The sequence below is a fragment of the Nomia melanderi genome, chromosome 13 (genome assembly GCF_051020985.1).
Source record: "Nomia melanderi isolate GNS246 chromosome 13, iyNomMela1, whole genome shotgun sequence".
In the NCBI taxonomy this organism is placed as follows: Eukaryota; Metazoa; Arthropoda; class Insecta; order Hymenoptera; family Halictidae; genus Nomia; species Nomia melanderi.
In genome coordinates, this window is record NC_135011.1 from 5229518 (window position 1) to 5253547 (window position 24030).

Here is a 24030-nt window from a genome sequence, read left to right on the forward strand (position 1 = left end):
TATATTGTTAAATAAAATGATACGAAAATGTATAAAAGTTTTTTTATTTAATCGTTCAAAGAAGCGTTTTTATAACACATTCAGTTACTTATAAGATATAGGGTAATAAAATTATCTTATATTCACTGCATCACATTTTAATTTCATTAAAATCTCCGACACTAAAAATAAAAAATTTATACATTTAAATTTTAAATTTCGTTCTTCATTTAACTATCGATATTGCGATTTTCTACACAGTTACATTCACAGTTATATAACTTACAAAAAGACGGAAGTTGTAAAGATCCTTTGTGGCGAAGTTCGCAATGGTTCGCAAGTAGGTAGAAGGTTTCGTGTGTTTGACGTTTGCTGGAAGGGAAATATTGGTTGTTTACAATTTTCTACGATTTTTAAAGTTCTAGCGAATTATAATTGATAATGAGTTCCGACGTAGAAAGTGATAGCGAAGCTTCTGATCCTGGAGAGTATGATTATGATATATATTTATCAGGTATAATATTTTTCACTGTTTTCATTTTTATATATTGAATTGTTGGATAGTTAGGTTATGTATTCGGTTTTTGCGTATTATTGTAACTTGTACAATTTCTAAGATGTTAATCAAATAAAGAATATATATTTCATTTTCAGTAGTTTTATATTCTTTTATATTTTGATATGATACTTTGTGAAACGTAATATATGTAACACCTGTTTTATAGAATACATAGAAACCATACAAAGAATAATTAGGGAACACAATGCCGAAGAAGAACCTACAGAAGAAAATGCCGAACAGCCATTTGAAAGAACTTTTGACTTAACATTACCGGCTACACATTCTGTACGTTTCCAAGTTTTTAGATATATCTATATTTTTGAAGTTATTTTCAAAATTCAAAATGTTATCTTAACTTGTATATTTTATAATACATAAATATATTATCAGTATTTAGGACAAAACTTGGTAGAGCTTAGAGGACGGACAATGTTTGATGATGGAGTTTATATGAGGTTGCCATTACTGAACCAAAACTGTGTTATGTTATTCCCTGGTCAAACATTACCAATGACAGTTGACACACATGCTATTGACATGCCAGCTTGCCTTGAAGGCAATCGTACAATAGGTGTTGTATGCTTCAGATATAGCAACATTTATCCCATAGGCGTAACAGCTGAAATTTATGAATGTATTGATAAAGGCCCTGAAGAAGGTTATAATTTGAAAGCTAAGGGCAGACAACGATTCAAGATTTTGCAACTCAATGTAGAGGTCAGTTTCAACTATATTTTATATAATATTATATATTAAATTATATTTCTCATGTATGTACAAATATACTTAGGATTATCGGATGTCAGCCAATGTTAAAGTTTTACCAGAAATAACACTTGGACCACCATTTTTTGATGACCGGTTAGCATCATTAGATTATTTACGAATATGTCCAAGCACTGAGGAAGATTTCAAAAAACAAGAAAGGGTAGAGAATTTAGATGCTGCTGTAACTCCTTGGCCTGGTTGGGTATACAGACAATATGATCCATTAAGACTTTCTTTAAGAATACGGAAACATCTCCAGTTTATTGAGCGTAGTAAATATATCTAATGCTACTTTAAACAAGTCGGAAAAATCTTTTCAACAATTAAGTTTGTAACTAATTTATTTTAAATAATTTCAGTGGGAAGCAGTATACCAGAAGATCCTATAAATTTGTCATTTTGGGTTGCCCAAAATATGTTGTTAGATGATACCACAAGAAAAATTTTATTAAATTATGATTGTGCAATTTCCAGATTACAAATGGGAATCAAATGTTTAATACATGTGTGTATACATAAAACAAATACCTTTCATTTGATCATAAATTTATAGAATTATATATAAACGATTGTCACTTCCATAGGATAAACTGTTTGCCTGTAATAACTGTAATGCTCTTATTGGAAGGCAGTCGAACATGCTTCCAATGAGTACAGAAGGTCCACTTGGCATTTATTGTAACCGTGCAGGTTTTATACACGATATTGTGACTTTATATAGTGCACAAGGTTTAATACTAAGTCATCATCCACCGTCGACGGAATATACATGGTTCCCTGGGTAAAAAATTATTTTCTATATTATTAATCTTTATTATTTTCTAAGTCACGTTTAATGAATTAATTTGAATTTTTACAGATATGCATGGACGATAGCTATGTGTAAAAACTGTAATTCTCATATGGGATGGAAATTTACGGCAGTTGAATCATTTTTGAAACCTAAAACGTTTTGGGGCTTATCACGTCAGAATATAAAATACAAATAAATATGAACGAATTAAATGTTCAACCAGAAATTGCTCTTATTGTTGTACCTCAATTGAACAACCTTGTATATATTATTGTTGTGCCGCTAAAGAAAATTGTTTCTACTGCCTAGCTCCCCTAAAAGTTTAGTAATAAAACGTGCAGTATTTTCAACAGAGAAGAAGAATGTAATATACTTCGAATTTCCACGCAACTCGATTTTTCATTTGTATGTATATAAAATTTTATTTAAAAAATTTTAGTAGAACAAGACTGTTATAAAGGATTGATAACTTTTACATCTTATTTTATATTTATATAAATTTGATAATTTAAAACATAATTTAAAAAAAAATCAGTGTAAACCATTATTTTTACAAAACAATTTGTACTGCTTCTTATATTTTTTGCAAAATTAGTATAAACATTTATTACTTTGTACATACGAGAGACTTACGTATGTGTAATAGTAATTCTTCTTCCTTAAAGCAATGAAATGATAGTAAATCGTAATGGAATGTTTAAATAGAGTTACTTTCTTCACCAATGCGTAATTTTTATATATACATACATTTATTCCCCTTATAATGCTGTTGCTAATCCAAATATATGTATATTATAGAATAAGGTAAAAGGCAAAACATATGTCTAGAATATAATAAGTTTAATACATGTAAATCATAAAAATGAACAGTTTTACTGTATTTTACTAAACCTTACCGATCTATGGAAATAGGGTAGAGAATATCTCATAATAATTAATGGACTGTAGTGCGTTTAAAAATAATTAAAGGTTATAGTTATATAAAATATTTGCAAAACGTTTAACGTCAATTTTAATGGAACTATACAAGTTTGTAAAACAACCAAAAATAAAGAAATATATTTTCTCTAACTGTATTAACTTTCGTTTAAAAGATAAAACCACATCATTCGTAAGGGAAAGGTAAATTCGAAGGGAACGATGGGAACCGCTAATTAAAATACGTTTGTCTATTCATTTCTTGCGCATATCGTATATTTCTCGATTACCTTACTTACTTAAATTTGTTATAATTATATCTTTATTATCTCAATCATTCTCTTCGCATATGTATCGTATTTTCTTAGACGCGTTGAAACAGCAGATATGTTTAACAATCTGCCGTAAGAGTTTGTTTTTTTTAATATTTCGACGTTAACGCTTCGTGTTATAGTACTATGAGACGTATTTCGTTATATATGTATATACACATATATATATATATGTATATACAAATATATATGTACATGTATGTATGTATATACATATACATATATATATTCATATATTTATATATGTATATATATCGTAATCGTTTTGTATATGGATTCGAGATTCGGCTGCGCTGACTGTTTCTGTATTAAATCATCTCGACAGTTGCTCGTAGTTTTCTGAGTAACACGACGATTGAATACCAACGCCAATTTTATTCAAAATTTTCATTGGTTTCCTGATCGATTCTACATGTCTTTACTAAACTGTGCCAAGTTCCTTTCTAATTACAAAAAATGCGACGAAGTATCTACTATAAATTATACACTTGTCCGGCATGAACTTTAACGTGCATCTGTTAAAGTTGAAACTAGCGAACTCTAATTGTAGATTTTCTTACATTTTGTCCCTTCCAAGCTTCACTATGATACAGTCGTTTTTTTTCTATAAATATTTCGCTTTAAAATCAAAGCGAACGTGAAGAGCTGTAAAATACTTAGCACGCACAACGTTCTCACGTTGTCGTACAACAAAATTCGTACTGAATATAATCTGATGCTGAGACACCTTGAGATTGAATAATCACAATTTTAGATTCAACAACCATTTAAAAAAAAAGCAACAGGTCATTTCTTCTTTAATTTATACATTTTAGTTTCTTTTATTAGCATGTGTCTATCTGCGCATTTTCACAATAATAATACATACTTATAATATATATATATATATATATATAGATATATATAATATATATATATGTATACATATATATATATATACATGTATATATATATATACACAACAGAAACCCTTTGCCTAGGAGCAGACAAATAGATAATGTTCTGTTAAAAAATTTGTTCTAACGTCGCCATTATATAAGCACTTTTATAGTATAAATGTAATACGTCGCTACAGTTTAAATAAAAAGACGTGCGAAATGTCGATCGTTTGTTTTTATAACACAACTTCACAAATTTTTAATTTGTTATCATAAACGAAACCTTTATTATCGGTTTAGGAGAAAACTCGCTCCTGAAATATGGTGGTCGTGTGCACTTTTTATCTTGTGACATTTGTTTCGAAAATGTTATTTACACAATAAAGCATACTTCGTTCCTCGCTTGAATAAATTTACTTGAGTCTGAGTGATATATATATATATATGTATATATACAAATATATAGATAAATATATATATACATATATAAATATATATATATATATATTTTGTAATTATACCATTATAAGTATCCTTGTTTAAGTGTTAATTATTAAATCATGATCATTGTCTTTAATTTGACACCTTTATCGGTCTACGGTAAAACGCAATTAATTACTTAATAACAAGACTGCCAGACTTGTAGAGAGTTCGAATTTACTATAGGTTAAATATGCGAATATCGTCGAGAACATATATAGGAGTATATTCGTCGCATATATTCGAAAGTATCCATTAAATTATATTTCAGCGTCTTTCAATACTTGTTCAACGACAAATATTCATCCAGTGAGAAAAGATAAAGCATTAAAAATAAACTTATAATTGAAAGATATAGACATGAGTCAGGAAAACGTACGGAACAGACTGTCGGGTAGTTTTTTGTTATCACTGCTGACTTTCATCTCGTCTCGTATGGATGCTTTTTTTATCATACAGTTGTACATTTCGCGTACTCGTATTTATCTATAGATCTGTAATATAGACACTTCGTATATTTCATTGCTGCATCTAAAAAAAGATAAATGGAAATATTTAATTATAACTGAGAAACTTACTTTCAATTTCCGATCCTGCAGAGATTAATTTGGTGTGCGGCTGTGCAGTTGTGCTTGGTTGATTACTCAATTGTCCCGTAGTCGCTGGTGCAGCAAAACCTGGAGGTGGTTGCATTGCCCAATGTTGAGTTGGTGCGTTCTGAGGTTCCTAATAGGGGGATAAACGAAAATACAATAAATTCTCCATGTTTCCTAATTATACTGACAGTAATGATAGACCTTATAAATTTAAATCGTTTATAAAATATGTTCAATACCTGTTGCGCATTATGTGAAACAGTATGTGTGGGATGAACGTGTGGGAACTGCCATGTACTAGTAGTTTGGAATGGAAGAGGCCTAGAAGAACTAACAATAGCTGGATCAATCGAGGTCCAATCCGCAATAGGTCCAAAGTTGTTCCACCCTCCTTTTTGGTGTAATGCTTGATGATGAAATTGTTGTTGCTGTTGTTGTTGATTATTAATATCACACCAATCCTTAAGCGTATAAACTGCATCACCCGCACATTTACTAATGCCTGTGAAAAAAAGGAAATATTTGATGTTCTAAAAGACATTTATTCGATCAAACTATTTTGTAAAAAGTTACTCTGGTAATCGACAATGAAATTGTTTAAGGAATAACAACGACGGGAGTAAAAACATTTATGAATAAGAAAAATCCGACATTTGATATTACACGACCTGATACTTAATAAATTATGAAGTTCATATTAACACATGCAAGGTGTCAATATTATTGAAAATTACCTTGCGAATTCAGAAGGGGGTTTCCATTTGGAAGATACGCGTTTTGTTGCGGTGGTTGTGCTCCTGTAAACAGCATACTAGACGAATGACTTATGCATAACATTATAATAGATCCTGTCAAACTCACAAGAATTCAATTTGCTTTTATACTTGGATAACACTGTTGCTCACCACAAGAGTACATTTTATTATGCTAAGAAATTTTACAGAAGTCACAAACTATTGAAAGGACTAGGAAAATACTAACCCGAAAGAGCACCATTCGTGGGAGCCGGTCGCGGTATACCAAGACCAAAAGAATTCATGTGATTTGGTGTAGAACCAGGGAAACCTGGTGGTGGATGACGACTACGTTGTCCCAAACTGGCTGCAGTCACATTACTCTGAGCAGAACTCTGTGTACCACTTTGTAATAAATTTTGTGGAAGACGAGATAGCAGGGAATGCGATTGTTGGAGAACCTGTAGATTTTGCAAGTGTTGGGCCTGCTGTTGTAGATGTGCTATATGGGCAACCTACATTAAAAATGATATAATTGTAATAAAGCTGGTGGCAATACAATGCATCGTATCAATTGATACATTTATAACGTGTATACCTGCGGATAATGCTGCTGACCAAGGTTCGCAATATTTTGTTGATGTTGTACCCTATTTTGCTCTTCTCGTTCTCTCTGCTGTTGTTGTTGCTGTTGAAACAACCTTTGCTGTTGCAATTGCATTTCATTTTCCATAAGTTCAGCTAAAGCTTTTTGTGTTTCGTGAAAAGGATCAAAGCCTAAGTCATCGTCAGCTTTTATATCGGAACCAGATTCTTTGTGATTTCGAACTTCTTCCAAAGTAGCATGACCATTTTGTTTTATATATTCACAGTTCTCTTGATTTTGTTGTGCCTTAAGATATCATAATTATCATCGTTACTATTTGCATTCAACGGTATAAGAACTATAAAGTATTTTTTTTCTATTGATCTCTTAATATCTTTTCAACCATTTCACCAAAAAATATTTAAAAAATCATTGTTTTCTTTTAATAAAATATATAATTTATATTACTCACCTGCATAGCAAGCCTCTGTTGTAAAGAATTTTGCTGAAAGTCGGCCATAAATTTCGATGCGGGAGAATTAACGAGCAAATTTGAGGTAAAACTAGCAGAGGGTTCTGAAATTGTGGTATACTGCAGATTGGTGTAAACTTCTTCGTCTACGAAACCATCGGAATTGAATGTTACTCCTGGCGAACTAGAAGGACTCGATTTTTGTACAATATGATTCGTTCGTGATGTTTCGGGTGGAAAACCAAAAGCTGCTTGCCAATCTTCACTGGACTGAACCATTGGCAACGAGTCAGGAATAGAAGTTAAGCCCGTGCTTGACCAACTCAGGTTTGGGTTTGCTATATGTTCAAGAAAATTTAATTGTCACTGGTTTGCTTTAACTTTCACGTCGAATACAACGAATTGTATGAAACAAGATAGTAAGATAAAATGTCCAAATGTGTACACAGATACGACACTAAGAGAAACTGTATCATGTACATGCCTGTTAAAGAAGTAGGTGGTACTGAGGTGGTGGTAGAGATTTTCTGGAAAGTGTTCGAACTGAAGAAGCTGTTATTGTCCGCCTGAAAGATCGACCGATGACTGAGTTGCATTTGAGACCCATTATGTAATCCTGGTGGTGGCTGTTGATTGGCACCTTGCGATGAATTTGTGCTAGCCGGAGAGGAACCTAAAGATGATAGGTACAAATCTCTACACTACGAGACGCGATCAAGTCATTTTGATATTTTTTCAATGCCAGAATAAACAGCTTCTAACAGTATTCCTCTCTGCCACCATTAATGAATCTCAAGAATGTATAAAAGTGTGCCTGGAAAATGTTCAATTTGAATTTTCATATACTTATAAAACGAACAGACCTTTCTAAACATTTGTCATGCAACAAGATAAATAAAGTAGAACATTTTCCAGTCACATTGTCTACACATATGCCAAACGATATAATTTGCATGAAGGATAAAGTCGAGTGTGTACAAAAACACAAAAAACAGTTACTATATGTTTTTTCCAAAGAATCCTCTTTATTTTGGCATATATCTATAACTATGTAAATTCTATTCTACAGTTATGAGACGCAGCTAAACATGTTTGCTGTTTTCAACGTATTATACATTGCTCGAATGTTATCGTTTTATGTATTCGAAGTATATACATTACATAGTATTATAAGAAATAGACACATATTTTAAAATGACTCGTGAACTATTACAAATATTCTGAACGACATTAACTAAAATGATTGAGATATTATATGTACCATGTGTAGCCTCTTATGAACCTCTCATTAAACTCAGTAGCTTAAGTTTTTATACATCTGTTTTTCGAAAGTACATGCAAGATATTGTCAAATAAAAAATATAGATAGAAAATAACATAAAAAAGAAATACGGTAACAAGAAATTGTGTAACCAGAACTCAGTTTGGACTTAATTCTTTTAAATCTCCAAACTCTAGTAATTGAAAATTCCTTTCAATTACCGTTCTACGAACTTCTTATACAATACACTCTAATACATATTTTTCGTAATGCCAATGTAAATAAAAAAATACTTTTTAACTATTACTGAATCCAATTCGACTGTACATTTATTTTAGCAGCAAAAAATCAATACATATAGAAATGATCACCAATATAAGAAACTCACCCAAAATAGCAGCACCATTGTTCTCCTCACTTGATTCTGCTAAATGTTCCACTTGTTGATTCACATTTGAATCTTCTGTACTTGAAATTGTACTAGCTGGTGTACTACCTTCGCGTTGTTGATCTGTCTCGCTATCTGAATGCCGACGTTCTCCATTTTGCACGATCCCATTTACTTTAAGCTCCTGAGACGGTTGTTGTTGCTGTTGTTGAACGAATTTGGATCCTTTATTATTTTGTTGTGGTTGTTGTTGCTGTTGATGCGGTGGCGGTGGTTGCTGCTGTTGCTGCTGTTGTTGCGATTGTTGCTGCTGTTCCAATTTACACTTATTACCCAATTTTTGTAATACATCACTATTTGTTTCGGATGAAAAGGTTCTAATATCTTTTTGTCCATTAATTTGTGGTTGTACATTGTTTTGCACACCAATAGAGCTCGATTCGGATCGGGAAGTTGTCCTTGTACTATGTTTCTCTTTATTTTGACAATTTTTATGTTTATTCCGCGCTGCCTGTGCTTTACTTTCACTATTACTTTTACCTCTCCGTAAATTCATGCTTTCCCCTTTATTATTATTATTTTGTTGATGCGTGGATCCACCAGAAGATACGTGACTCTGCTGATTTGTTGTGCCACTTCCATTTGTCATATTATTTGGTGGCGATGTTACTTGCGATGGCGGTGACAATTCCTTACAATTTGTTTGTGTACCTGTGAATAGATTCGTTGGTTTTACGTAACATTTTTTTTATTTTTTAATTTAGTTTCGCGAACGAGGAACTCACTATTTATTTGTCCAGTCTGTAACGATGGCCAAGCTTCTTTGGCTTGAGAATTTGAAGTTCCATTTTCTCGAACAATATTACCTGTCACGGATGGCGATGGCGCTGGTTTCCTATATGATAGAAATAGAAAATTTCACTTTCAATAATTATATGTTATCTATTAGGTTGATGCAAAAGCTATGACGTTTTTTTTATAAGAAATAAAAAGAGGAATTTTTCAAATATTTTTATTGACTTAATCTATTATATAATTTCCATTAGTTGCTATCATCATCTCCCATCTTTCTATAAGTTTATTTATTTCATTACTGTAAAAATTTTGTGATTTCGAAGAGAAAAATGAACATAATATTTTTTCTTGCTCCGGAAAACGTCAAAATGTTTACATTAACCCAATATTATATTGTATTTAACTGACTAGCTTTAAATAGAAACAGTCTTACCGTTGAGCAGACGCATGTGAAGCATTTAATGATTGCACAAGCTTCCGCTCATACTCCTGATGTTTGCCTTGATGCATCTCTTCTTTTGTGAATGATGCTTCCTGGTCCCCAAGATCATGTAAATACATACAATCCGGTTTCGGACAAGGCTGATTACGCATAAAATGTGAACAATACTTTGTTGTCCCTAGTGACGTTTTTATTGTTCGTCCGTCCATAATAACATTATTCACAGCCTCTATAGCACGTAGTGCATCCTCTTGACGCTAATAATGTAATAATTTTTAAATGTAAATATGTGTAACAACCACAAGGAATACAGATATCATTAGTAGAATACAACTATCAACATACTTGATAAGTAACGTAAGCTGAAGCACTAGGGCCTTGAGACCCTACATAGGAAGTGCTTTGATTTATTACAACTTTATGAATTTTGCCAAATTTTCCAAAATATTCATGTCGTTTTAATACCTAAAAGAAGTAGTTAATAAGATAAATATAAAATCTTCTAAATATATATTTCACTTACAACATTATAGTAATAAAACCACTATGATTCATTTTTAGTTTGTACTTACATCAGCATCAGCAAGTCGCAATGGTAATCCTACTACAAACACTAGATTTTTTTGTACTACTCTCACATTGGCTAGATGTTTACGGTTTTCTGTTACTCTTTGCTTACGCTGCTGATCTTTCAATCTCTTTTCCGCTTTTAATCTGGCAATAAAATAAAAAATTATTCCAGCATTTGCTTTTCAATCAGTATATAAGTTAATAATAACAATAATATTGAAGCAAACATTAACCTTGCAATTTCTTCCATACTGAGAGGTTTAAAATCGGCAGGATTCTCAGAATAGGCCTTCCGACAGGCAGGACATAAGCCATTTTCATCAGTTCGAATTCTGTGCCAGCAAAATCGACATATTTGATACCCACAGGTGCACGGAAAAAAATTCAAATCATCCACTTCTAGTGGCTCCATACACAATGGACATTCCACAGCATCTTCTCCGCTTTGATTCAATACTGACATTTTCCTTTCTATTGTTTGTATCACACAATATGGTAAGTGTCCTATTCGTAATTCCTACGCATAAATGAAACAACTCACATGTAACGTCAAAGGAATTCTGAATCAACACATAAAAACATAAAAATATATACAACAATGCATAGCTGAAGCATTGAAACATGATAATTCTGTCACTGAATGAAATAAGCACACACCTAGGATGGAAGTAACGCGAAACATATGTTTTAAAACGTAAATAACATTTTCCAAGTACATTGCTGACGCGAACATTTAATGAATCCAATATACTTACGTGCAGTTCGCTCGATACTTTGATACTATGTAATTGACTGTACTTGTAACTTCTTACACGCTAGTATCCTTGCACAATCTAAAACAAATTACAAGACGTTAATGTGTTATTAATGGGGAATGTTATGAGTCAGACGTATTAAACGAGTGCTAACGGTCGTATTCGACTCAAATTCCACGTAAGTCCGTGAAGGATTTTGCGATCTGCCCGTAGAAACTTGTTAAGCGTTTTCACCGTTCGGCCACGAAGCGGATTCGTGTTATTTGTAACCGTGAGTATTGTCAAAGTTATTTTTGAATTAGCGCGTACCAGGAAAAAAGGAAAAAGGCGAGATCGTGGCAGAACCTTTCTCGCGGAAAACAGAGGGTAACGAAACCGTGAACTGTTTGGCTGACAGATTTGACGAACAGTTGGAGAGGAAGGTCCGTTTGACAGGAGCTGTCAAACGGGACAGCGAACGAACAAAGGACGCTCCAGATTTCAACCGATTAGAATGATAGCGTACGCCCTACGATGGACGTACAAATGACAAGTTTATACGCTCGAGCTTGGGATTCGACGACGAAAAACTTGCGGTAGGGCCACCGTCTGTACTCTCCCACTCACTTTCTCGCTCTCTCTCTCTCTCTCTCTCTTTTTCTCTCTCACCCTCTCTCTCTCCCTCTTTCTCTCGCTCGCTCCTGCGACGAGACACGAACTATACGAGAGGGCGACGATCGGACGAAACAGCTGTTGGTGGCGTTGAGAGAAGCGAAGAAACGTCAGGGAGCAAGTGAGATGGTACTATATGCCATATCACAAACCTACGTGAAAATCCGTGAAAAGTCGGCGTGGTGGGGCATGACACGTAAATTCCCCGGAGCTTCGAATGCAACTATCCGCATACGCAAGGACGGTGGTCTCGACGTTTCGCGATACGATTTTGAAGGGGGGAAAAGGCTAGTAGCGAGCGAGAGAATGAGAAATGGAAGTAATGAAAGGAGTGGCGGAGTGCAAGGGGGGGAAGGAAAGAGGGAAGGAGAAAGAGCAAGATGGTGGGAGGCGAGATGAGGGGAGTGTAGAGATGAGGTGTACGAGCGAGAACGAGAGACGGAGGGGTGACGGAGAGAGATAGAGAGAGAAAAAGGAAAACAGAACAACGATGCCATCATTAGTTTTGTCCCTTTTTAGTCAATGGTCGTTGTCTTGATCTTGCGCGTGAAGCGTAAGAGAAAAGAGGCTCTCACCGATCTCGCATCTACGTACTTGGTTTCGAATGAACTGATAATGCTGGTTCAAGCGCAAACAACTCAGACCCCCAACAAATGCACAGGTCCCCCTAAGTATGCAGTTTATGTAAAAGGAAACTACAGTAGTCCAAGTAACATAGTATAGTTCGCCACGAACGTCACAAAGGATTGAATGATTTGTCGCCAGAGGGGTTGCTAAATACCCTGGACTGGTTACAGGGTATACCTGGCTGAATTTAACCTTAACTTGTTCAATGGGATAAACTTCTTCGACAACTGGCGTGTCTCGTCAACCGCGTGCCACCATTCTCAACGATTCTAACGAGAAATACACGTATCCGACGTTTCGAATTCCTCGATCCTTGTTTACTTACGTTACAACTTTTCCACTAACAAATCTCTTTTCTGTACTGGGAAATTTTTGTAGTCTTCGAGATCTGGTCGCATGCGCACCACGACTGCGCAGAAGCGGACATTACATACACTGGTATTTAAAGAGAGGCGCATAGACGAAGAATTCTGAAAGCGCATGTCGAGCGGAGCTTCGATTCTGTTACTGCACACGTTAGAATGTCGGCGTGCAACGTTTTTCCGCTCGTGTTTCATTAATTCGTACTTACACATCGCGTTTTATGGATACCAGAACTTTTTGCAGTGAAGGGAACGGTTAAACGAGGAATTTCTTAGACCACGGTTTCTCCTACTTTATATTTGCCGCGTATCTGGAAATAATTGGTAACCGATCTGGCACGACTGCCAATTGCTGAGAGTAAATATTCCGAACGTCGATTAAAATAGGGTACAATGCGATTGAACTGAATTTATGGCTTCAAAATTGTTTAAATGAATGTAAAATTAAATGTACGGGATTTTTGTAGTTTTTCGAAAATCCCTTTTTTTAGGCCAGAATATAAAATTTTGTTGAAAAGATGGCCTATCATGGAAAAAATTATTTTATGTTTTATTTCGTACATATTTGTTAAATTATAGTAAAATAATATTTTATTTGTGGTCAGTGTAATTTTTCTTATAAAAAACTTGAGCATGTAGACTTTTATGGGTAATACAGTATATAATGACTAATAGTATAATTTGTTAACAATATATAAGATACAGCATTTGTTTTTCACAATTATAGTCCCCTATATCTAACAAGTTACTTTAGTGTACCCTTATCGACTTTACCTTCATAACTTACACCAAATAAAGGATGACGGACTTTCAGATTTTCAGGAAATGGTACGCTAGAATTTTCTATTTGCATGGGTTTTGTTTTCGAAATACCTGAAAGTTTCCGCCTAACGCTGATCGCGCCCATTGGCTTCACATGAACTGCAGAAGAGAATTCTGTTACTAACAGGAATCATTAATTTTATTTTCAGTTAAATAAAAAAGAAAGGATACCTGGTTTATATCTTGATTTCACTTTTCCAGTATTAAATACCCAAGTCATATTGCACTTAACATCATGATTCACTGCGTAATATTTCTCTTCTTTAATTTTAAATTTTGACTTTTCTCCAAACACTAATGTCTGTCCCTTAAGATCTCTTGGATCTATCTATAAGCATAAGATTATTTATATTATAACTTTATTTGCATTTCAAGTAGTTGAATGCATTTGACTTACTGTTGTAGGAATATCCATTACCCACATGTCTTCACTGTCAGAAAGATTATCTAAATTAAATGTAGAATTTTTAGATTCTACAATTAAATTTTCTTCTCTGACCAAATCATCGATCTGAAGTAAAATTAAAACATTGAATACACAAAAATTAATGATAAAAATTTACAAAGCAAATTGTATTTACATTTCGAGGTCTAGAAGTAATTGGCATACTCATTGATACTCTATCATTATTAGTATTATTTAATATTTCTCTATTATTTTCTACGTCTTCTGCTTCTTGTATTTCATCTCCTCTTTCATCATTTCTTATGTCACTTTTCTTCAGAATACTTTTCCTTTGCCCCGGAGAACCATTAGAAAGTCTACTCGGTTGAACTTTTGTATTAATTTTTATGGTTTTACTACTTTTTGGTGAACGTATTTCATTGTCTGTTGTAGTATCCATTAAAACCATAGATCTGTTCAGCTGTGTATTCAACTTTGTCAAAGAATCACTATCCAACTCATTCATGCTGTTTGGCAAAACTATAAATTATGTTGCAAATTGTTCGTTAATCTTTAAACCGAATAATATTTTAAATTTTATCGAACAAAGTTTGTTAATAATCACGTTTAACGCCGGATTTTTTAATTATTTGTACAGTTCACAATATTTAAAAAACTGATACCGAATATACTACTTATATAAACAAAATAATTAAAAAAAATTAAATAGCTATATAAATTGTGTTTATGTAATAATTAAAACTTTGTTATGTGCTATTATTCCATATACTTTCTCCTGATGTATACAAAACACATGAATAACAAACAACACGTTGCACGGTAAATGGAAACTACTACTACTACATTGATCAAAATAAGTTACATCACGTATTTTTGACTGTTCTACTTATACCTACTTACGCATATTAGAATTCCACAATAGGTAATGCTTACAAGGAATTTTAATATAAAAGCAGATATCTTTAATAAACTAAAGAATGGTGTGCAACTACGTATTCTATCGTAAAAGTTTGTTATTTTATTAGTTTTTAAGTTATTGAAATATTTAAAAATGTATAGACTACAGAACTCATTTTTGCATACTAATAATTTTGTATTGCGATCAAAGATATGATTGGTAGTTAAAATAATTGTCCTACTTACATTAATTATTTAAAAATCATATAAGAACTCTTTCTTATATCACAATAGTCTATGGCCGATTTAATATTTCCTTTTTATCAATGAAAACGACATATTTTAGACAATGTAGAAATTATTTATAACTTTTACCGGTATATTTCTATACAAGCGCCCCCAAGAGAAACATTTTGTTTATAATTCAAATCAACTTAAGTACAATAATAATACCTGGTTTAAGAATACTAATTTGATGTAACCTTTTATATAATTTTATGTAAATTATATTTACCGTTACAATAAATATAGTATTTCTATTCTAATCTTTGTTTTTCTTATTAAACTAAACTAATATATTATCAGATGTTGCAAGCACGTTGCTTATTTAATATTTTATCACTACGTCTTATCTCTTACGAATATATTCTCTGTATGGAATCATGCGGTAATTACACATACACGATACTTTATCTATATATTAAATTTATTTTTCTGTAAAATTTCTTAGTGCATTTAACATTTTTAGGGATATACATTAATTTTAAAAATTCAAAATGTTTAAAACTTGTAATATTAACAATATAGGCAGTTCTATTAGACACTTAAGAAAATTTAGTGATTTTGTAAAAGTAGTTGAAGTTGGAGCCAGGGACGGACTGCAGAATGAGAAAAATATTGTGCCAACTGAGATTAAAGTTGATTTCATTAATAAATTATCAGAAACTGGATTAAAGAGTATAGAAGTAACCAGTTTTGTGTCTCCAAAATGGATTCCACAAATGGCAGACAATGTTCATGTTTTTCAAATGATTAACAAGGTGCCTAATATTTCATATCCTGTATTGGTGCCTAACATAAAAGGCCTAGAAAGTGCTTTAAAAGCTGGTGTAAAAGAGATAGCTGTTTTTAGTGCAGCATCTGAAAGTTTTTCCAAAAAGAATACTAATTGTTCTATCAATGATAGCATAAAGAATATTGAAGGAGTTATTGAAAAAGCTAAGATACATGATATTAAAGTTAGAGGCTACGTATCTTGCATTGCTGGCTGCCCCTACGAGGGTGAAACCAAAGCATCAATGGTAGCTAATATATCCGAATTGATGTTACAACTTGGATGCTATGAAATTTCTTTAGGGGATACAATTGGCGTAGGAACTCCTGTGAAAATAAAGGAAGTTCTGCACGAATTAAAACACATATCAGATAGCATGAATAAATTTGCTCTTCACTGCCATGATACTTATGGCCAGGCTCTGGTAAATATTTATACTGGCCTTGAATATGGTATAAGGATATTTGATTCATCGGTTGCTGGATTGGGAGGGTGTCCATATGCAGCTGGTGCTTCTGGAAATATTGCTACTGAAGACTTGCTTTATCTTCTCCATGGGCAAGGGATGGAAACGGGAGTAAACCTCGATAAAATAGTAAAAATCGGGAATTTTATTAGTAATCACCTCGAAAGGAAAAATCAATCAAAGGCAGGTGTTGCGATTCTTGCGAAAGAACAAGCGAAAACACGTGTATAATTGTATATTTGAAAAAGATATTAGTTTAATGTTTTAATAAAATTTTATTTTTTTATATCTCGTAATTACCAGATGAAAAGCGTGAAATTTTATTACATGTTTGCAATAAATAGTTTCCAATTTTATAATTATTAAATTATAATGACTCGTTGTATCTTGTGTACACGAATTCATAGAAATGTAGCGTAATGACAAAACATATTACGTCGTGACATTTCGCAATTCGATAAACTACATTCCTTGAAATATTAAGGAATACATGTAAAGCCGACTGTATTAGAAAAGAAAGTACATTATGATACATCATGACAACAAACTGATGCACAGGCCCCAGTTCATTTTTTCTGCATAACCTGTGTTACGAAATATTCGATAATTCCTGTAATATTGCCTGTGTATCTAAGGTACTCAAATCTATTGATCCTCTTGTGTCAATTACGACTCCGGTTACCTATACAAAATACAAAATACCATACAACTATAATACCACATTTTCCGTTTGTATATTTAATAAAATATTACCATTTCTTCGAAGAATGCAACGTGATCTGGCTTCTCGGAATATCTTTCGTACTGATCTAAATTATCTTGCAACTTTAACGTAAGGCTGTCATAATTCTGTATTATGATTGCTAGAATCTGTTGTTCCGTGGGAGTAGATAAACTTTCACTGGCTAACCATGCTGCTATTTTTGGTGGGAAATGATTCACTATATCTCTCATGTTTACCAAACAGTTTGTTAATTTTAGTGCATGTTCCTTGTACTCATAAGATTCGCTTGTCGAATATCGGAGTGCTTTACATGTAAATTGTATCACTATCACTTATCATCATTACATGAATATTAAATATATCAACCTACTTGCATTCTACCTACCCATTGCATTTAAATTCGTAAAAATAAGCCTCATTCGTATTATCTCGTAAAACAATTCATCGTAGCTACTCGGTGAAGATAGAAACGTGTCTCCATAAGTGATAAACAAATTTAAAATATTCACAACCTACAAGATTAGTTTGATTTATAAATAAATTTATTTGAAGCTGCGGTATGTTAATTTACCTGAATGGCTAACGGGAAAATATTCATTTTCTTAATAAGGTGACTTTCATGAGTGGTTAAAAATTTGAGTAAATTGATCAATGCTGTCCAAAGATCCCTCCATTGATAACCAAGTCTAACTCTGCATCTTTTTTGATAACAGAGCAACCTTTGTAAAACCCCGATGCAGTGATGATAAAGTTCAAGCGGGAATTTTTTCATCATGTGCGATGTAACAAATTCGACCAGCAAATCTACAATTTGATAATAATTATTACGACGTGGCAAAAACATGTATAACATTTAATATACCACTTGCTCTACGTTCAGTCTAAAGAAAGAAGAGACTAATAAAAATGGAGAAAGTTCCATACAGATATCTGTACGCTAATCATATTTGTACCAAGTAATGTAGCAGCCAATGGTTGCACGGGTGCCGCTTTGTCTTGAATCTTCCTATGATGCATTGGTACTCTATGTAGTTGTACTCTGAAAGCCAAGTTTGCATCATGCATCAGACTGTTTGCATATTGATCTTCAGCAATGCAGCTTAATATAAGGAAGCACAATTTGACATTACTCATTATTGCCTCTGTTCTAATCACTTGCATAACTATTGAACTGCAAGAATGAGAATATTTTAGAATAAAAAGTATCGTATAATTATGAATTGTAATATTTCAATAATGTAACTTGTTACCAATACTGTAAGAACGTCGCCAACAAATTAAATGGTTGAGCCATTACGTCGGGTAATTGTGCTCCAGGTGCTACGGCGTTTGGCCCTAACGTATTATTCGGAGAAGGCGGAGCACTCGTATCGCTTTGAGTGTAAGCCAAGGTAGTCACAAAATTACGATTCAAGTGTGTAGATTCATAGAGTGCTAATAACAATGCATTATTTGCGCGGACTTGTTGCGTTTTTGCTTCCTCCTCTCCAACAAATATACTTCCAACTATACTAGTCAAGGAAGACAGCCAAGATGCTTGTATTTCTATGTACACACGTGTTTTATTATCGTACATGTTAGACGCAGTTTAACAAGCTAATTGGAAATATTTTGTACCTGCTCTTTGCTGAGCAAATTGTCTACAAAAGTCCATCAATGAACTCGATATTACTTGGCCATATCCGTTCAGAGCTAGTTCATCATCTAGAATTGACAATTTAACAATGTAAGGATTCGCTCTTTCATGCTTTCTATAATTGACTAGAAGTGTTAAGAGCAATACTGCGTCATGGCCATGGCGATTTCTAGCTGTTGTGTCTCTCAGCAACTATATAAAAATTTGAGAAATGTTAATGCTTAAAGTAATTGATAGTTTTGAATGATTTTCTTTTTAAAAAATACATATACCAATTTAACACCTACTTGAACCAGAGATTCAAAAACACTATTAAGCATAACGTACTCCAACAAAGTGTTCTGACTAACGTTGTCCATGCCGGTTACAATAATTAACAATAACTTTAAGCATAAAGCTTTTAAGCTATCAGGGTATTCACCTGGAATTATGTAAAATTTTAGTGAGTAGCTTGTTTTTGAAAGACAGTACAAGATGCATATTTGAATCTTTGATTTCTTAATGAATATAAAATGAATGATAAGGTAATTCAAAAGGTATTTTAATATGTACCTGTTAAAAAATTATTGCAATGTTGCATTAAAGTTGTCATCCTTTGTTCAGCAGAATCAAATCCTACTAGGATATCGATTAAGTTAAATCCACAGTCCCCTTGACTAGCTTTCTTATACATGGATTGTATAACAGCTGCTAATGTTTGTAGAGCATACACAACTCTGAAAGGATGTTCATCAACTAATGTATCCACGCAATGGCAGACCAAGGCATTTAAATTTTCTTTGCTTGCGTTTAATTGTTCTGCAGTCATGTGTAAAATTTCACTTTCTATATGTGGAACCTAAACATATTAAAGTAAAAATACAAATAATACACAATACAAATAGATAATTGATGTTTAAAAATCACTAAGTACATGATAGTGATTCATCTGTTTTTCCTTTGACAGTTTTTTCTTTTCTTGTCAACAAGAAAATTTCATATACTAAGATTTTTCATTTTATTTGGTTATCTAAACAATTTCTTCATATTTCAAAATGCTACTGTTGACTCATAATTTTGAGTACTAAAAATCTGTGTATTAATAGGATATAAACCATTTGCCACCATGATTGGTAAATTTGTTACCAAAATAATACAGGTAAGACTAATATTTTACAAAAAGTATTTTCATCCTGTGTTATGCGTATGTAATTTTATAGTCATTGCCTACATGGGAAGTGACAAAATATTATGGAAGAGTATGTATATATCAATTTAAATGTTTGAAATACAAAGTACAGACAAGTGAAGCATGGTTTAATTTTAAGTGCAAATTTATGCCAGGCAGTTTTCGGAATGAACTCGAATGTGAAGAAATTATTGAGCCAAAGAGTATGTAAATTCTATAATATTCTGGAATATTTTTAATTGGCAGGTCATTATACTATTTTATTTACATATTTCATATAGATAAAAATAATAGACTTAAACAAAAAGCAAAACGCATGAATTTAGAAACAGAGACTTCCAAAAAAAAGGAATTTAATATAAAGAAGAATGATGATCAATGTTTAAATTCTTATACAACTGAACAAAAGTATCAAGAAGAATGTACAAAGAAGAAACAGGAAAAGGTACATTAAGTACAATGTTTAATACATTGAAGAATAAAGATTTCATTTCATCATTGTTTGATTATTTAAGAATTTCTTCTCTGACAGATGAAACATGCTCGGTAATGAATGGCATTGGTGGAAAACCTAACAAATTTCTATATTTACTTTATACTATATTAATTTTCTATCAGAAATCTGTAAAAGTTTTAATAAATTTTGTTCTTTATTATTAAGCTTTATACAATGCTGAATAAAGTTTTCATGTAGTATTGAAACGAATTGAAAAATACTAACCATGGGTTTTATAAGGAACAATTCATTCCAAAAATTTGGATGAGCTAATGTCAGATCTTCTCCTTTAAAAAAGCTCTCATAGATTGGTACTAGCTTTCCCTTGTGTTGGCGTTTAGAGCCTGAACCACTCCGTTTTCTCATAGCCATTGCTATTATAGTTTAATCACTTTATTTCATTTCACCTGTAAACATATAATTTTATATAATAAAAATTTAAAGCAACTATCGTTATTCAAATTTCTATAGATGCAATTTTAAAATATCAAATTTCTATTGTAATAAATTGCATGATAATAAAATAATGTTCTTAAGATATTTTTATAATTTTCATTCTAAAATTCGAATTTAATTAGTAATATAACCTCTAATATAAAAATTGAAATTACTTTTAGAAAATAGTAATTATTTATATAAAATGATTACATGCAAATAATTTACAATATTGTTGAATATCAAAAGTAGAATTAATATGATATGAAAATCCTTATTAAAAACTATTAAGTACTTACTGAAAAAATAAATTATTTCTTGATAACACATGAGGAATGTCCAAATTTATTTGGACGGTCCCTAGTATACTTTAAAGTATTTTTATTCGTTATGATTAATTTATGAAATGTAATTTGTTAATATTAAAGAGTTTCTGGGTACTAAAGTAAGAAAAAACAATAACACAAGAAATTACGAAAATACCGTTGCACGAGAATGACAGGGAGCCATCATCAATGAAATAACCGATAAGAATCACTTATCAACACATGCGACTTTTGAAACGAATCTGTAATAATAAAGTTGAAAAAAAGATTAAAATATTTACTTACACAGATTATCACATACAGATTTTGTACTAAAGTTAATGGTAGCACATCACACGAACGAAAAGCGAGTGCTTTGCCTAAATCTTATACATATGTGTTTTTATTATCGGCTTTACATTGTTTTCATTCTTATATAAAATTCGAGAACTTGGCGATAACAATTGAAATAACATAAGCACTATGATTTTAAGTTCGAGACTTTTATATCAATTAAGGAACAAGTATATATACTCTTTATAATTAATACACTTTTATAACATTCGTACAATAAAATTTAATTTCAGAATTTCAACGCGGACGTCGAGAACTTATATCCAATATTATATTGAACCACGTAGATTTAAAAGCAATGAAACAAATAGAGAAACGAATGCACCTAAAGACAATCCTAATTATTTATATACTACATATATTACACTTGGTACTTCTATATTAGCTGTATGTTGTTATTATATATTCCGTAAAGAAACACATGCATTAATTAAACATAATGCACAATGTGGCGAATTTAACCCAAATTTGAAAACATATACTTTAGAAGAAGTTGGAAAACATGATAATAAGAAGAATCGTGTATGGGTAACATTTAAACAAGGAGTGTATGATATAACAGATTTTATAGACAAACATCCCGGTGGTCCATCTAAAATAATAATGGCAGCTGGCAGTTCTATTGAACCTTTCTGGGCAATTTTTTCTAATCACAATACTTCAGAAATATATGAACTGCTTGAATCAATGAGAATTGGAAACATTTCTAAAGTAGATGCGCTTGCTAATAAAACTGATGAAAATGATCCATATTCAAAAGAACCGCAAAGGCATAAAGCTTTAAAAGTTAATGGAAGTAAACCCTTTTGCGCTGAACCACCTTCTTCTTTATTAGTTGAAAGTTTCATTACACCAATGTTAATATATATTTAATTAAAACATATCTTTCAATGACTTTATCTATCGAATCGTTTTCAAATTAGTACTTTCTTTTAGAGATTTATTCTATGTAAGGAATCATCTTCCTGTCCCTGAAATAGATCTAAAAACATACAGTATAGAATTAGCTGTAGAGGAAACTACACAAAGATGTTTCAGCTTTGAAGATATAAAAAAGTATCCAAAATATACAATAACTACTGCTATAATGTGTGGTGGTAATAGACGATCTGAAATGGCACAGGTAATTATTTTCATGTGCACCAATGAAGTTATATTTTTATTAATAGTAAATTATCATGATATATTGCATTAAAACTTACTTTCATTATGATAATAGTATAAATATGTTTATATTGCCACTAACATTTTATAGGAAAAGCCATTAAAAGGTCTCAGTTGGGGTATAGGAGCAGTTGGTAATGCTACGTGGACTGGTGTAAGACTATGTGACATCCTAAAAGATTTAAAAATTAATGAAGATGACTACAACCATGTTCAGGTACTATTATATAAATCATTATTACTATATAATACATCAAAACTATTTTAATTAAAAATATTTTATAAATAATTTATACTAGTTTGAGGGATATGATCTAGATCCTTCTGGTACACCATATGGTGCAAGTATACCCATCAGTAAAGCTATGGATCCCAGAGCAGACGTAATTTTAGCTTATGAAATGAATGGACAATCAATACCAAGAGATCATGGTTTTCCTATACGGGTTATTGTTCCTGGTGTTGTAGGTGCTAGAAATGTAAAATGGCTAGGTAATAAAAGAATAAGCACTATATTTCTAATAATGACTGTACACAATTTAATTTTCTGAATTGTAAATTTACAGGAAAAATAATTGTCTCTAAAGAAGAGAGCCATTCGCAATGGCAACAAGGTGACTATAAAGGTTTTTCCCCTAGCACTAATTGGGATAATGTAGATTTTTCTAAAGCGCCTGCTATTCAAGAGATGCCTGTGATTTCTGCGATATGTACACCAGAACCATTAGAAAGAATTAAAGTAAAGAATGGAAAGATAAATGTTAAAGGTATTGTGTCTCTTGAAAGTTATATACATAGCATTAATTGTTGTTCACTATTATAATTGAATAAAATTAATAGGATACGCATGGTCAGGAGGTGGTAAAAGAATTATTAGAGTTGATGTTACGAATGATCAAGGTCTAACTTGGCATACAGCCAATTTAGATGCAGAAGATAAGAATGCCAAGGAGGGTCGATATTGGAGTTGGACACTATGGAGTGTAGATCTTCCTGTTAATAAAGATTGGCAAGAGTCAGAAATATGGGCAAAGGCTGTGGATGCATCCTATAATGTACAACCAGAAAGTTTCAAACATATTTGGAACTTACGAGGTTTTCTTTGTAATGCATATCACAAAGTTAAAGTTATATTAGAACATTGAATTGCAATA

The 24030-nt window shown here is 32.2% G+C and overlaps 6 protein-coding genes across 28 annotated transcripts; 3 read left to right on the forward strand and 3 right to left on the reverse strand.

Annotated features, from left to right (window-relative positions):
• Nucleotides 1-28: 28 nt before the first annotated feature.
• On the reverse strand, nt 29-13059 carry Cnot4 (CCR4-NOT transcription complex subunit 4). Of its 12 annotated transcripts, none has more exons than XM_031987348.2 (17): nt 12913-13059; nt 11310-11387; nt 10788-11071; nt 10557-10698; nt 10330-10449; nt 9976-10241; nt 9533-9642; nt 8748-9458; nt 7583-7771; nt 7099-7436; nt 6639-6932; nt 6288-6555; nt 6041-6103; nt 5546-5808; nt 5289-5436; nt 266-5204; nt 29-161 (listed from the first exon to the last, which is right to left on the reverse strand). In XM_031987348.2, exons 3-16 carry the CDS (start codon nt 11015-11017, stop codon nt 5197-5199), a joined length of 3150 nt encoding a protein of 1049 aa, XP_031843208.1. In that variant the 5' UTR covers nt 11018-11071; nt 11310-11387; nt 12913-13059; the 3' UTR covers nt 29-161; nt 266-5196. The 12 variants fall into 12 exon arrangements, with proteins under 12 accessions (XP_031843208.1, XP_031843218.1, XP_031843217.1 ...); XM_031987358.2 differs by having other exon boundaries at nt 12786-12936; XM_031987357.2 differs by having other exon boundaries at nt 12780-12927.
• On the forward strand, nt 343-2328 carry ohgt (E3 ubiquitin ligase component cereblon). The gene is made up of 7 exons (XM_031987177.2): nt 343-493; nt 705-826; nt 932-1258; nt 1332-1581; nt 1669-1814; nt 1894-2090; nt 2169-2328. The coding sequence occupies exons 1-7, from the start codon at nt 421-423 to the stop codon at nt 2296-2298; spliced, it is 1245 nt and encodes a 414-aa protein (XP_031843037.1). The 5' UTR covers nt 343-420; the 3' UTR covers nt 2299-2328.
• A 468-nt stretch (nt 13060-13527) lies between the features above and the next one.
• Nucleotides 13528-15730, reverse strand: LOC116431635 (uncharacterized). Of its 11 annotated transcripts, none has more exons than XM_031987379.2 (5): nt 15589-15730; nt 14353-14683; nt 14169-14282; nt 13943-14099; nt 13528-13870 (listed from the first exon to the last, which is right to left on the reverse strand). In XM_031987379.2, the coding sequence occupies exons 2-5, from the start codon at nt 14680-14682 to the stop codon at nt 13695-13697; spliced, it is 777 nt and encodes a 258-aa protein (XP_031843239.1). In that variant the 5' UTR covers nt 14683; nt 15589-15730; the 3' UTR covers nt 13528-13694. The 11 variants fall into 11 exon arrangements, with proteins under 11 accessions (XP_031843239.1, XP_031843234.1, XP_031843235.1 ...); XM_031987374.2 differs by having other exon boundaries at nt 14353-14696; XM_031987375.2 differs by lacking the exon at nt 15589-15730 and adding an exon at nt 15321-15468 and having other exon boundaries at nt 14353-14696.
• On the forward strand, nt 15594-16825 carry Hmgcl (hydroxymethylglutaryl-CoA lyase). The gene is made up of 2 exons (XM_031987368.2): nt 15594-15741; nt 15823-16825. The coding sequence occupies exon 2, from the start codon at nt 15851-15853 to the stop codon at nt 16823-16825; it is 975 nt and encodes a 324-aa protein (XP_031843228.1). The 5' UTR covers nt 15594-15741; nt 15823-15850.
• Nucleotides 16826-16849: 24 nt separating this feature from the next.
• On the reverse strand, nt 16850-21806 carry LOC116431630 (armadillo-like helical domain-containing protein 3). Of its 2 annotated transcripts, none has more exons than XM_076373173.1 (11): nt 21665-21806; nt 20844-21025; nt 19507-19792; nt 19242-19375; nt 18936-19146; nt 18569-18863; nt 18272-18489; nt 17890-18122; nt 17704-17830; nt 17348-17622; nt 16850-17276 (listed from the first exon to the last, which is right to left on the reverse strand). In XM_076373173.1, the coding sequence occupies exons 2-11, from the start codon at nt 20988-20990 to the stop codon at nt 17184-17186; spliced, it is 2019 nt and encodes a 672-aa protein (XP_076229288.1). In that variant the 5' UTR covers nt 20991-21025; nt 21665-21806; the 3' UTR covers nt 16850-17183. The 2 variants fall into 2 exon arrangements, with proteins under 2 accessions (XP_076229288.1, XP_031843224.1); XM_031987364.2 differs by lacking the exon at nt 21665-21806 and adding an exon at nt 21353-21499.
• shop (sulfite oxidase) lies at nt 21732-24021 on the forward strand. The gene is made up of 7 exons (XM_031987365.2): nt 21732-21882; nt 21946-22569; nt 22649-22835; nt 22968-23093; nt 23176-23368; nt 23443-23643; nt 23717-24021. The coding sequence occupies exons 1-7, from the start codon at nt 21842-21844 to the stop codon at nt 24019-24021; spliced, it is 1677 nt and encodes a 558-aa protein (XP_031843225.2). The 5' UTR covers nt 21732-21841.
• The last annotated feature ends 9 nt before the right edge of the window (nt 24022-24030 follow it).

Bases quoted from the DNA above. Each gene is read 5' to 3' on its own strand.
- ohgt (XM_031987177.2), top strand. From the start codon at position 421: ATGAGTTCCGACGTAGAAAGTGATAGCGAAGCTTCTGATCCTGGAGAG. The intron at 1,259-1,331 runs GTCAGTTTCAAC...AAATATACTTAG, and splicing joins TTTTGCAACTCAATGTAGAG to GATTATCGGATGTCAGCCAA. The intron at 2,091-2,168 runs GTAAAAAATTAT...GAATTTTTACAG, and splicing joins GAATATACATGGTTCCCTGG to ATATGCATGGACGATAGCTA.
- Cnot4 (XM_031987348.2), bottom strand. From the start codon at position 11,017: ATGTCAGTATTGAATCAAAGCGGAGAAGATGCTGTGGAATGTCCATTG. The intron at 10,699-10,787 runs GTTAATGTTTGC...TTTTATTGCCAG, and splicing joins AGTATGGAAGAAATTGCAAG to ATTAAAAGCGGAAAAGAGAT. The intron at 5,437-5,545 runs GTATTGAACATA...TCCCCCTATTAG, and splicing joins TTTCACATAATGCGCAACAG to GAACCTCAGAACGCACCAAC.
- LOC116431635 (XM_031987369.2), bottom strand. From the start codon at position 14,972: ATGTGTTTTGTATACATCAGGAGAAA. The intron at 14,684-14,946 runs GTATATGGAATA...TTTGCCAAACAG, and splicing joins TTTGTATACATCAGGAGAAA to CATGAATGAGTTGGATAGTG. The intron at 14,283-14,352 runs GTAAATACAATT...ATTTTACTTCAG, and splicing joins TTACTTCTAGACCTCGAAAT to ATCGATGATTTGGTCAGAGA.
- Hmgcl (XM_031987368.2), top strand. From the start codon at position 15,851: ATGTTTAAAACTTGTAATATTAACAATATAGGCAGTTCTATTAGACAC.
- LOC116431630 (XM_076373173.1), bottom strand. From the start codon at position 20,990: ATGGCTATGAGAAAACGGAGTGGTTCAGGCTCTAAACGCCAACACAAG. The intron at 17,623-17,703 runs GTAGGTAGAATG...TTACATGTAAAG, and splicing joins TACGAATTTAAATGCAATGG to CACTCCGATATTCGACAAGC. The intron at 17,277-17,347 runs GTAATATTTTAT...TATTTTGTATAG, and splicing joins TTGCATTCTTCGAAGAAATG to GTAACCGGAGTCGTAATTGA.
- shop (XM_031987365.2), top strand. From the start codon at position 21,842: ATGATTTTAAGTTCGAGACTTTTATATCAATTAAGGAACAA. The intron at 22,836-22,967 runs GTAATTATTTTC...AACATTTTATAG, and splicing joins GACGATCTGAAATGGCACAG to GAAAAGCCATTAAAAGGTCT. The intron at 23,644-23,716 runs GTATTGTGTCTC...TAAAATTAATAG, and splicing joins TGGAAAGATAAATGTTAAAG to GATACGCATGGTCAGGAGGT.